General features: G+C 40.6%; 1 protein-coding gene across 4 annotated transcripts in view; it reads right to left on the bottom strand.

Annotated features, from left to right (window-relative positions):
• Positions 1-12,276, bottom strand: part of ptprk (protein tyrosine phosphatase receptor type K) — a 119,072-nt gene that overhangs the window by 59,438 nt on the left and 47,358 nt on the right. For all 4 annotated transcript variants that reach the window (XM_041958921.1, XM_041958919.1, XM_041958920.1 and 1 more), the window contains 5 exons: positions 8,412-8,572; positions 7,407-7,458; positions 7,244-7,302; positions 2,073-2,154; positions 476-591 (listed from right to left, as the gene is read on the bottom strand). In XM_041958921.1, the coding sequence (XP_041814855.1) occupies positions 476-591; positions 2,073-2,154; positions 7,244-7,302; positions 7,407-7,458; positions 8,412-8,572 (470 nt within the window). The remainder of the gene's footprint in view (positions 1-475; positions 592-2,072; positions 2,155-7,243; positions 7,303-7,406; positions 7,459-8,411; positions 8,573-12,276) is intronic.

Consider the following 12,276-nt stretch of genomic DNA (forward strand, 5'->3'; position numbering starts at 1 on the left):
TTTTGTTTTATTTGCTCAGGTTTTGTTTGCCCAGTTCTTTTGTGGTGCTCACAGCATTGGAAATTTAAAACAATTGCCTTCATGAGGCCTTTTTTTTTTTTTTTTTGGCTGAAAGTAGTTCCAGCGAAAACGATTCACACTGCATTTCATGGGTTATCTAGTAACCAATTATCCACTTTGCCTGGAACAAGGTAATGCTGCTAAATTCTGCAAATGTTCTTTTTCAGTGTGAGCAACACAAATTCTGTGAGGATCGCAGAAATCTCAAAACCAAGGCAAAAAAGATTAAAAATCTTCAAGGATAGATACCACAAGTGATAAGTAAAAAAATGTCATCTTATATATGGGTGAACACAGACAAATTGCACTTACACTGTATATATGTGTAGCTATAGTTTCTTGTTCATCCCATAAAAGTAAGCTAAAATGTGGTTTATATTTAAGTGTATGTGTACATGCATGTGTGTAGCTGTACCTGTAGCCAGAGCTTATTGTTGGAAGTGTCACGTCCTGTAGCGATGCACTGAAATGTGGCATTTTGTCCAGCGTTCACCTCCACGTCCCCAAGACGCAGGAAATGCGGGGATTTATCTACAGCAACAAATTAAGGAAATGAGGTCATACATATTTGTATTTTAAGAGTTTTTGGTTTCATTTTATTTATCAGGTATGAAGTGACAGAGCCAGAGGGAGTTATAGATACAAACGGGTCAGGTTATCACAGACACATACACATTTTCAGGACATTTCCTAACCCTAAGGAATATGTTCATTATTACTGCGATTAGATTTAACTAGAGTCAGACGAAACCAAAGCACAGAGCTGCATTGCCACTGGGAGGTAACATCAGTGCCACATCCAGTATATATAATTCACATTGCTCCAAATTCTTAACTACCATGCTAAGATATGAAATAAGTCTTTGAGACCCTGAAGATGCAGTTCAGCTATGACATTTTCATTCTGGGGAGGTGATTGCAATCATAGATAGCAGCTACTATAGTGAATGAAAACACACACACACACACACTTGCTTGCACACACGCATTCATGCAAACAAACGCACACACAAACTTGTGTGTGTCCAGAAATGCAGCTGTGAGAATGAATGCTTCCACTGTGGAGACTAAGTACTAATTCCTTTTGAAATACTTGCTCCTTCCTATTAGGAGTCCTGCTCCTTTGCCTTTAAATGACTGGGGCTCTTCTTTTTGTATTTTCTCAGATTCTAGGTCACTTTAATGACAAAATTAATTTCCAGGAATTTCTTTCAGAGACATATTGCTGACTTCTGACAGTTACAGGGACTACAGGGATACCTGGACCTCACAAACTGTACAAGAGGGCGTTTCAAGACAGTTCATTTTTATGACTTGTAATCGATAGAATCTATTAAGAAACAAAATTGTTCTGTTGCTCCTAGACAGATGATCAAAAGAGCTGCAATTGCTTCCTTTCCAGCATAGGGACCCTCCAGGAACCTCCTATGGCTGTAGATAAACAGACCCCCGACCGTTAACAGTAACAGTTTGTCGTCACAAGTCTTTTTTTGGCCTCGAGAAGTAAGGAAACACTCAAGCGAAGGAGAGCAGAAGACTTGAGACGTAGCGAGAATTTAAAATGGATCGCAGTCCTCATCTCTTTCCTGTCTGTATGAGACAAGACAGCTACTGTTCCCTCTGTGTGTGTGGGTGTGTGTGTGTGTGTGTGTGTGTTTGTGCAACTGTGTGTGTGCATGTGGGTTAAAAAGAGGGAAAGTGCTGAGTGGTCAGAATCTTCTCTTTCTATGATTGCCCTAATACTGTCTCATTTCCCGCTTCACTCTCTCCTACTCCCTCTTTCTCTCCGGTTCTCCCTAGCACAATCTCTCTCCACCTTTTTATTTCTCTCATTTTTCTCTATGACTTGTCTTTTTCCTCTCACTGCATCCCTCCTCTCCTGTGTCACCTTCCCACTTATCTGCCCATTCAACTGCAAAGGAAACCATCCCAGGTACAGTCTAATTAGTGGCCAAAGCTATCAGCGTCTATCCAGCGAACTAGGACTAATTGCTGGCATGCTAATGACTTACCGCACGGATAGCTGAGCACCTGAATGTCGTCAATGGCGATGAAGCCGGCTTTGCTGTCCGAAACCTCTGCTTCAAATATGACCTGAGAAAAGAGAGAGATTTAGCTATTACTGTCTTCATTATTATAAATATCATGTACAGTGGAGGACATTTTTTTTCCACTAAACACACAGCAGCATCTTTCACTACACATCGTGTAGTCTCATTGAGATCAAAATGACTTTTCAAGAAAGTTTATAATAAAAATGCTTTGGTATAAAACATTCAAAAGAAATGAGAGCATCAAAAATATACTGTTTTTAATTTACCTTTTAATTTGTTTGTTGCTTTATTTGTTCAAATCTCTGCTGCTGAGTGTATTTCTAAAAGTAAATTAGTAAATGGAACAGCTCGAGCATACAAAAGGTACAAAAAACAAAACACGACAGCAAAAACACTGTCAATGCCGTTCCTAGGAGAAAACTACGACTTACATAATCTACAAATGCTCTGCTTGCACATCACAAACCCTCTATGGCACTGTTACCAAATCATCAACCCTCTTTAGTATTGTTACTAAATCAGAAACTGTGCCTCTGAACTGAGTTTTTAGATGCAATCTGAGTGCACTGGAGGCTATGAAGTACGACTGTTGCCATTTAAATTTGCTGTCAAATTGATGGATCCAATCTAAGTTGTCACAGGACGGATAGAATGTCAGCGGCAGCCGCCAGTGATGTGCATTAGACTGGATAAATACAAAGCTGCCATCCAGACTGATGCTGGATTTTTACATTCTGGCCAACAAGCCAGGAAGGATAAATGAGATACTTCCCGTTGGATCATAGTAATCTCCTTTGGTACACATAAAATGGCTGCCACTGAAATGATAATGAGTAATGAAACCAAATGTGGTAAGGTAGAGAATGACAGAATCTATTTGTTTTTCTTTCTCATCCCTGCCTTTTCCTTTATTCTGTTTTCATTTCATTCTTCTCTTGACTCATTCTCCATCTACATATGCTTCTCATCTTGAGATGACCACTTTGTAAAACAACTGCTCTGGTCCAGGCTGAAATGTCTCTATTTGACTGACAGTAATTCCCATTAGCATCAGTTGTACTTTGTATTTAGCTGTTGTAAGAGCCATTTCTGTGCATGTGTTTCATTTTCATTTTTATTTATTTTTGCTGTGAGCCTCCCACCACTGGGGGCATCCCTGCCGTGAAGTGTGAGAGGTCATATAATTAGCCAGGTGAGGCACTCAGGTGTGGTTGATAGAAGGGAAGCAATCAGTTTTAGATCGTGTCGTGGCTTGACGTGGCTAGTCGTGTCGTGCCATTTTGGTGTTTGTTTTATTATGAATTGCTTATCTGCATCTGCATTGGTAAGCAGACAATTATTGGTATTGGAAACTGTGGAATTGAAGAATGTGGACAATAAACGGGGCTGTGATTATTTTTGGATCGAAGCAGTGAAGTGGACATGTCATTTACATGCGTCGAAACATCCTCACCATCAGGTGCCAGGTGCCCTTGATCGTTTGGCGAAAGGGGTCACTACAGCTGTCATTTGCTAAATGTTAGCAAGCTAACATACTAAGCTAAGATGGTGAACATGGTAAATATTACCTATACATTACCTACACACGTATTCGAAACCCCAGTGCATTAATGTTTGCAAGCATGCTGGCATTAGCATTTTGCTCAAAGCGCCATAGAGCAGAGCCTCACCCAGCTCCCAGCGCAACTACAGACTCTTAGTCTTGTTTACTTCAATATCTGGTTGAGAAACTGGCATGAGTAAATGTGACTCAGCAGACTATGAGATCATGTATCTGTGTTTCAACACACAAAAAACACAGAAGGAATAAGAAAAAACAAGAGCAAAGCAGCGCGATGTGGGATGATCAAATTGTGGGCCTTTTTTTAATACTGCTTTGTGGTTGTTGTTCCTATCGCTAACCTGCTTCTCTACGTTTTAGATTTGGAAAACTAACAGCGCATTCAACATGTGATTACGTTTACCACCATCTCTGTTCATCAACTCATGGTCTGAGCTACTCTCCTCATTTCTCTCCTCCTCCCACCCTCCTCCTTCACGTTAGCCCTCCACTCTTTATTCCTTCCATCATTATCCCTCTCTCTAGCCATTTCTCTCCCGTTCCCGCTTCTCTCTTTCTGTCTCTCGCTTGCAGTCTCTGTTTTCGAACAGTGTTTACTCAGAGAGGAGCTCTGTAATGAACAGAGGAGGAGGAGGGAGGAGAGGAGGTCGCTATCAAAAAGAGAGACAGAGGGAGAAAGAGAGTGAGGGGGGGTGAGCAGTTGTTGTCATTCATCACCTGTAAGAGGAAATCTGCCGTGAACTGTTTACCCATAGCTTATCATCCCCTGCTTGTCACACTCTCCCCCCTGTCTGTCTCCCTCCCCTCCCAATCTATCTTGTCTCTCTCTCCTATCATCTTTCACTCATAGCTCACTGCGGAGCACAGCAGAAAGACATCAGTTGACTTTTAATACCTTCATCTCTGTCTTTCTGCGGACCGACTCGCCTGTCTCTCTGCCTGCCTCCCCAGTCTGCTGACCGTTGCCTGTTATCATAACCACGTTTGTTTTGGTAGCCATAACATGAGCTAATCGTTTGTGTGCAAATTTGTGTGTGCAAATGCATAAATGTAATCTTTCTGAAAAGTAAACTTTTTGTGTAACGTATTAACTTCATTATTTAAGTCATGTCTCAGGTCAGTTGAAACTAGTTGCAAGTACATGATCATTGACCAGCAATAGACCACATTCACACACTGGGACTACTCAGGTTGGGTAGCTCAAATGCTGTTGTCCAGAGCATAACGTTGTCGTGCAGCGTTCCTGGTTGCGAGTCACATGAATGTCGGGAATCTGAAATATCTCTTCCCGATAGATCAACGACTGAAAATGAAATGGATGGAGAAAAATTCCGAGGGATAGTTGGCCGTAGTTGATGGTGAATTAATATATTTGCTAACCAATTAGCTTCTCTTGGCTAACATTACCGTTTGATAGTGTTACACGATACAATAGGAAAGGCGTAGCATAGTGCAAACTAGAAAGTGGTTGAATGCTATTGTTTTCAATGTTGTCTTTTCCTTAAAATATGGCCAGGTGTCCCTCCAGATTCTCCATGAAAATATACAGTTTTTTCAGTTGCTGATAGTCTGGGAAGTGGTGAAAAGATTTGTCAGATTCCCAACGTTTATAGGACATTACCCTAATGATAACAGCATTTGAGCTTCCCAACCTGAGCGCGACATCAGAGCTGAATGTGGTCTATTGCTGCGTTAATGATCATGTATTTAAGAATTCAATGATGAATGATTCCCACGGTGTCTAGGGTCTCCGCAGCCAGGATGCAAGTCATTGCTCATTTTGTTTACTTGTTGAATTTAATTATCAACCGTGAGACCCTTTGCATTCTGTGATTCATGGATTTGATGGTGGTCATCTCTGAGGAGGTAGTGTTTCGATCATGCAGGTGTCAAGCACTGACTGACTGTCTTTAGCGTGAGGCAGCATTACTGATAGCTTAGGTTTACAAGTTCTCACAAGGGCAAAACAACTCTGAAACGCTGAAGGCTGAGGACTGACATATAATCACTCCAGAGCAGTGTTGGATGGTTGCATATATCCTTTTATCAACACATCGCATATATCACTTTGATGTACAGTATGCATGTTTGGACACTGAATCCAAAAGTTTAAATCAAATCTCATGAGAAATGTCAGCTGGGTTTTAGCACCTGCTTTCTCTAAGCCAGGGTTACCCAAACTTTTCCCTTGGAGGGCCAAAACTGAAACTTAATGGTGGCCCATGGGCCAAAAGCAAATGCCTATTGTATTAAAAACTGTATTATTCTCTAGGAACATCTGGTGGGCAAAATAAAACCGTATGGTGCTGCTCTAAACACACTCTAATTTAACTTCATCATCAACATCATCATCATTTTTATTTTTTAATTTTTTTATTTTTTATGTGAGAAGGCTGTACTTGTAAGACCCATCCTGAAGGTAAATAAATATTAAACTGGCAACACATTTCTAGTGATGGAAAACAAAAACCATCTTGCCAGTGCCACAAATCCTGAATAAAAATAAGTAAATAAAATAAAGTGAGAGCTGCAACTAATGATTGCTTTCATTATGAAATTTGTAAATAAAACTTCAGTGGCAGTTTCCCCTATAACATTACATTTTCATTCAAGATAAAGAATAAATACCTACTACCTACATAGTGCTGAGCAGGTGTGTGTGTGTGTGTGTGTGTGTGTGTGTGTGTGTGTGTGCATGTGTCAATTCTTTTGTGCGTGACTACATGATTCTGCATGTGCCGAGTCTTCCCCTGGTGAAACCAGTCTCATTACAGCTCAAGTTAAAGTGCTAACACAGAAACATGTTTGCACATGAAAAAATAGCTTCATAAACTCAAATCCAATAACCTGTTTCATACCCTGAAAAACCTACATAAGCCTCAGCAAACCAGGATGATTATGTTCAATTAAAACATGTTGACACACGAGTTTCATGCTGGTGATCTCCTCCCACAGTCACCAAGGGCCATTTGGGCTCCAGATGGGCCATTTGGAGGATGCTTTCACACTTCGCCTTACAGTAATATTATTGGGTCCCCAGGCTGTGTGTGTTAACATGATCAGTGTGTGTGCACGCCTGCTACGACATTCGGAGACGAACTATCCCACAACATGCACACATCTGTCAACACCAGGCAACAAACACACACACGGCTCATACTGACTCAAAGAAGGACCGTTCAAATGCACATGCTGAATACAATGCATCCAATTCAACAGTCCTCCAATAATTTCTACTTCTGCAATGGTAATGTTCAGCCATTTAGACTTTGTCGTACAACAAGATACAACAACATGACAATATCAGTGTCCAACATAGTGCCACATGCCCATACTTGCAAACACACCCATCTCATTTTTCCAGGGTCTTTCTAGCCTAATTGTCACCTCCTGAGCCTCAGTCAACATAAATAAATCAGCTGCCTGCCTCGCAGCATGTGCTTGTATTTTTTTCAATGTGTGTGTTGTTTGTATATTCGCACTTGCATGAAGTGGAAATTAAGAAATATGCACAAGATAAAGGAATCGTGTATAAACATGGCTGTTGGTTGTTGCTAAAAGGAGTTACCTGATATTCATTGGGCCAAAAGGTGGAGACGGCGAGTTCGGCTCTCAGCCAGTCTTTACCTGAAAGACAGCATTACAGTCAACACACAAGTGCAAAAAATCACAACAGTGTCGGAGTAAGTTATGAAATGAGAGTTTGAGTGGTGCTCTGAGTCAGTCTTTACCAGTGTAGGATGTCACATTCCATATGGGGTTGGCCAATGGACCCTTGTTTACCTAGAAATAACACAAAGCACAGTGTAAAAGCCACAAGATAGCTGAACCTCAGAACAGTCCTGTGTATTTCCTGATGGACTCAGACCTCCATTACACTGTGAGGTATCTAGTTACAGTAAAATAATAACGGCACAGATTATAACACACTGTAAGTCATTCTTTTTGTGCTTGTCCGTGTCAACTGCAGTAATGTGAGTCTAAATTTGTGTCATCAGATTGAAGGGCAGTCTTCCTTCTCGTCATGCTCCCCTGCTGCTCAGAACCAGGAAATGGCAGAACCAGTAAGATCTCCTGTTAATGTGTTTTCTAACCACTTTAGGATGAGAAGGCAGAGTGGAGGGAATGTGTGTTAGATATGGCCATCCTGAGTCTATCCCCCACACTTCCCACTTTTTTAGACATCCAACAAAAAAGCTTAATCTTACACCATAATCTAAACGCAAAGACTGATTTTCAAAGATAATGTTTTATTATAAATTGTTGTTGCTTAATTGAGAAGCCCTACACAAACTCTTGGTTGAGGCCGCATGCTAGCTGCATTGCTTGTGGTTGTGTTTCACAGAAACCAGACCACATTTGCCATAAATCCTGTTTTGTTTTGTTTTAACTGAAGAGGCTCTGTTCATCATCTGCCATTGTGACAAACAAACAGCTTTAGCTCATCTGCAGTTGCTTTATGAAGTAAAACAATAAGATAATGCAATCCAGCTTGTGTCTCATGAAATGAAACTTTGCCTCACACGGTCTGAAACTGCTATGTAGAGGCCAGTAAAGGCATTCAGACAGTCTTGTTTCTTAATGGGGGAATGTTAATGTCTCAAAGCTAACAAGATAAGGACAGCTTGTTTACTATACAGGTAATACCATCTAAACTGAACCAGTACAATCAGTCTCAGGCAAATAAACGACTGCATCTTTATTATACTCAGTTCTATTGTGTTTATTCTCATTACCTTCACCAGGACGTTGAGGGTGCCGGGGCTGGAGCCATCAGGACTGGTGAGGAGATAGTTGAAGTCGATGCAGTGGGTGTCATTCTCCTTCATGACCGGCAGCTGGAACCTGGCCTTCTCCCCGACATCGTACTGAGAGACGTCCACATACATGTAGGAACCTGGACACACAGGCAAGGAAGGGGTCACCAAAGATTTTTTAAAAAGCTAATTCACATGCATTTCAAAGTGCATCAGGTTCAAAGCGTTCACATGTAATTCAAAGTGTATCAGGTTCAAAGTGTTTGTGAATCACGACCCATGAATCATCTCATTTGTGTTTGCAGCTGTTGGTGCTTGTGCGCCACATACCTGCTGAAGTTCACTGCTTGAACAGACTAGCAATGGTGCCCTCTGAGGGGGTAGTTAGTGTAGACACAGTGAGCATTATGAGTGGGCTTGCCAAAGAGTAGGCTGGATGCCCACTGCCTGTGTTACATGTACCTACATGAGTAAACCAGCTCTTTCTGCTACTGTCTTAAACATAATCCACACTGAAAAAGAATGAACAGCTGCAGACAGACAGCAGCAACAGTTCTATGAACTGGAAAATTACAGAGTCTTTTTATGTATTTTTCTTGATACAGCTTCCATAAATGTATTCTTAACTCCTCCCCTTACATGTTATTTAAGACCACTTGTGACTATAATTGAGTAAAGGTGAGTAAATCTTACCCTGTTGCATATTCTCCTTTTTTGTCCTAATTAGTTAGTATTTGGTGTTTTTATCACTATTGCACATTGATAATATTGTCTTGATGTTTGCAATTTTAAATTCCACTGTACATCCTACGATATGCATGTGATGAATTTAAATCATTGAATCTTGAATCTAAATCACCCTTCATCCCTTTCTGTGTCTTTCTGACAGCTGGAATCATTATATATCCATGACTGTGCGTGTTGTCTATGAAGCACACCAAGTCATTTTACAGTAAGCCAACCAGGAAACCAAGACATTCTCCTGAGACAACACTGTGCATTTGAGTCAAGTAGATTATATACTGAACTCAAACCGATGAGTTTGGCTTTCCCCCTGTGACAAAGACACTTTCAAGCATTGAGTTTCTTGTCATGTGAACAGAACCCCCAAAAAGAGCCTTTATTGTTTTCCTTTGTGTTTGCATGTTTTTACTCACTTCTGCTTCTCTCTGCTCTCATTCCTTTTTGGCTTACAGTGCAAAAACAAGTCATCAGCCCCCCCGCCCAAGACACATAAAACAAACCCCTGTCCCTACGACTGTGTCATTTGTTTCTCCTTTGTGATTGTGGGGCTGTTTCTCAGCAAGCCAACAACAAATAACGACAGAAAATGGGAAAGAGAAGAGAGGAGCACAGATACTTCTTTTATATTCCTTATTTTATGCACTTATGAAATGACACAATTTTCTTTCTTCTCCTCTAGTCCTTTGTTCCACCTTCTGTTCTCTTTATTCCCCTCCCCTCTTAATACCATGAGACTTGATCAAAATGTAAAGTGGCCAGTTTGCAGGCACAATGGCATGCCATGTTGACACCAGTCGCTGCGTTCTGCACAGGCTCCTATCATTACCTGCAACTACCCAGCACTGTCAGATGAATACCTGCACTTTTCATAGCCATCCTCTGGGTTATATTTTTGTGGTTCTGCTTACATTATGGCCCTCTTTTCTCTGCTGATTTCAAATATAAAATCACATGTTTTGTCAGTGTAATATGATGGGACTCTACAGAGCGTTTTCAGTCACTGCTGATGATAAATGTACATCAAGTACTTTGTTATGCCTGCTGTCACCACTGAGTACTATACCTTGCACCTACAGTAGTTCACTGTGGGAAATGAAGCTCGAAATAATACATAATCTGGGTGTGCTGACAGGACAGTCAGTCTGCCCATCCAGATGTTCCAGTAATCAGCTCAGACTTCAACCAGATGTTGTTCCAATGAAAGATGATGAAAAGTGATCCTTTCCTGCCTGATGTCTAATCTCACGTTAGCTCATCACAAACAGAGAGGAGGTAGCCATGATAGTGTTTAATTCTGTTTGTAGAATAGAACTGGAGCTGAAACAATACACCTAGTAATTGGTTAGTAAATCTCAACAATCAATTAATCAAAAATGTCATTTCTCATGCAAAAATTCTAAGCATATGTTGGTTTCAGTCTCTAAAATGAAGATTTACTTGACTTGTTGTAGATTGAATGTCCTTGGGTTTTGGACTGTAGTTTTGGACAAAAACAAGAAATATCGAGACGTCACTGCGGCCTCTGGGAAACTGTGATGGATGTTTCTTCACTATTTTCTGACGTTTTATAGGCCAAGCAATCGGTCGAGTCATTGAAATAATAATTGTGTGACCCTAAGTAGGATAAAATAGAATAGAATAAAATAGAACAGAATACAGTGAAACAGGACAAATCAAAGTAGAATAGAACAGAACAGAATTTAATAGAATAGACTAGAAAAGAACAGAATACAGTATCATACAACACAATATCCGTGATTCAGTTCAACAAACACATCCCTCCATCCTAACTGGCTAATTCTATTTGCATATTATACCATATATTATATGCTCTATACAATGAGCTGTAGGACAATAGTGATTATCACTTATTGTTTAGCTAATCTACTGTGAGAAAACACTTTCCTCTGCAGAATACAGCAGAACATAACAGGCTTTCAACCAGTGCACACAAACATGAGCGTGCATGGACACGCACACATCAGCTTTTCAAAACCAAACACTGTATCCTAGTTATTGGATTGGCCCTTCCTCTCTCTTCATCTCTCTTCTCTTCCTCTGTTATTACCACCCCAACATCAAGCCTCTACACACACACACACACACACGCACACACTTCTATTTCAGCCACAGCATCATAAAAATAATCCGACTTCCTGGTTCTGAATGTCACCAACGAGTCTGAGAATGAGAACGTCCAAACTGGACTACAGCCAATCAGATTGGAAACAAGTCTAGGCACCAATCTCTATCACCAAATCTGCAATCTAAATCCATCCAAAATGAACACACGATGGCTGTCACTCCTGTTCCTTCATGTTTGGCACTGATGCTAAGATGGTGACATGAGAAAAGTGCCTTTAAGATGGCTGCCAAGATGGTGTGCCAGCTAAAAATACTTCTATCAGTCAGAGACCCAGATATGTCACAACACACACAACACAGCAAAAATATAACCTTTAGCAGTTCAGCTAATCATAGCACTGCCTGCTGCAAAATCATAACAACAAGTGGATTAGGTATTTGAAAAATATCTTAATAATATTTGCTTGAGGAATAGAAGGGCTATCAGCAATGTCCAATTACCCCTGCATGCTTACTGAATTAATATTCAATATTTTGGAAATCATTCAAAGCTTACAAGGACGGAACAATAAGAACACCTAATCTGAGACAAAAATAGCATTGGAAAATATGAGTAATACAAGACTGACAGTACATGAAACTGATACAACACCCATGCTAAGAAAGCGCACCTTGTGATGCCAAGAACATCTGACACCTGAAGTCTGCCAGTTTCTAAAATGGCTGATGTCTTTGAACTGCCAAAGTCTAAAATGGCCGCTAATGGAATGACGACAAAATATAACGATGAGGCTAAAAATACCCCCGTGACAGCCTTAAGACCTAGATATGTCACATAACGACAACGGCGGCAGCAGCTTGGTAGACAGAGGACAGTATTCTTCAGCAAAAACAGAAACAGCCTGCTGTTGGCATAACGGCTAATGAGAGTTTTACTTTCAGCATTTTTATAGTACCAATCATGTTAGGAAGCAAAACAGCTGACAACCTCTTGAATACTGATAGACAAACATCC

The sequence above is a fragment of the Chelmon rostratus genome, chromosome 18 (assembly GCF_017976325.1).
Source record: "Chelmon rostratus isolate fCheRos1 chromosome 18, fCheRos1.pri, whole genome shotgun sequence".
NCBI classification, from domain to species: Eukaryota; Metazoa; Chordata; class Actinopteri; order Chaetodontiformes; family Chaetodontidae; genus Chelmon; species Chelmon rostratus.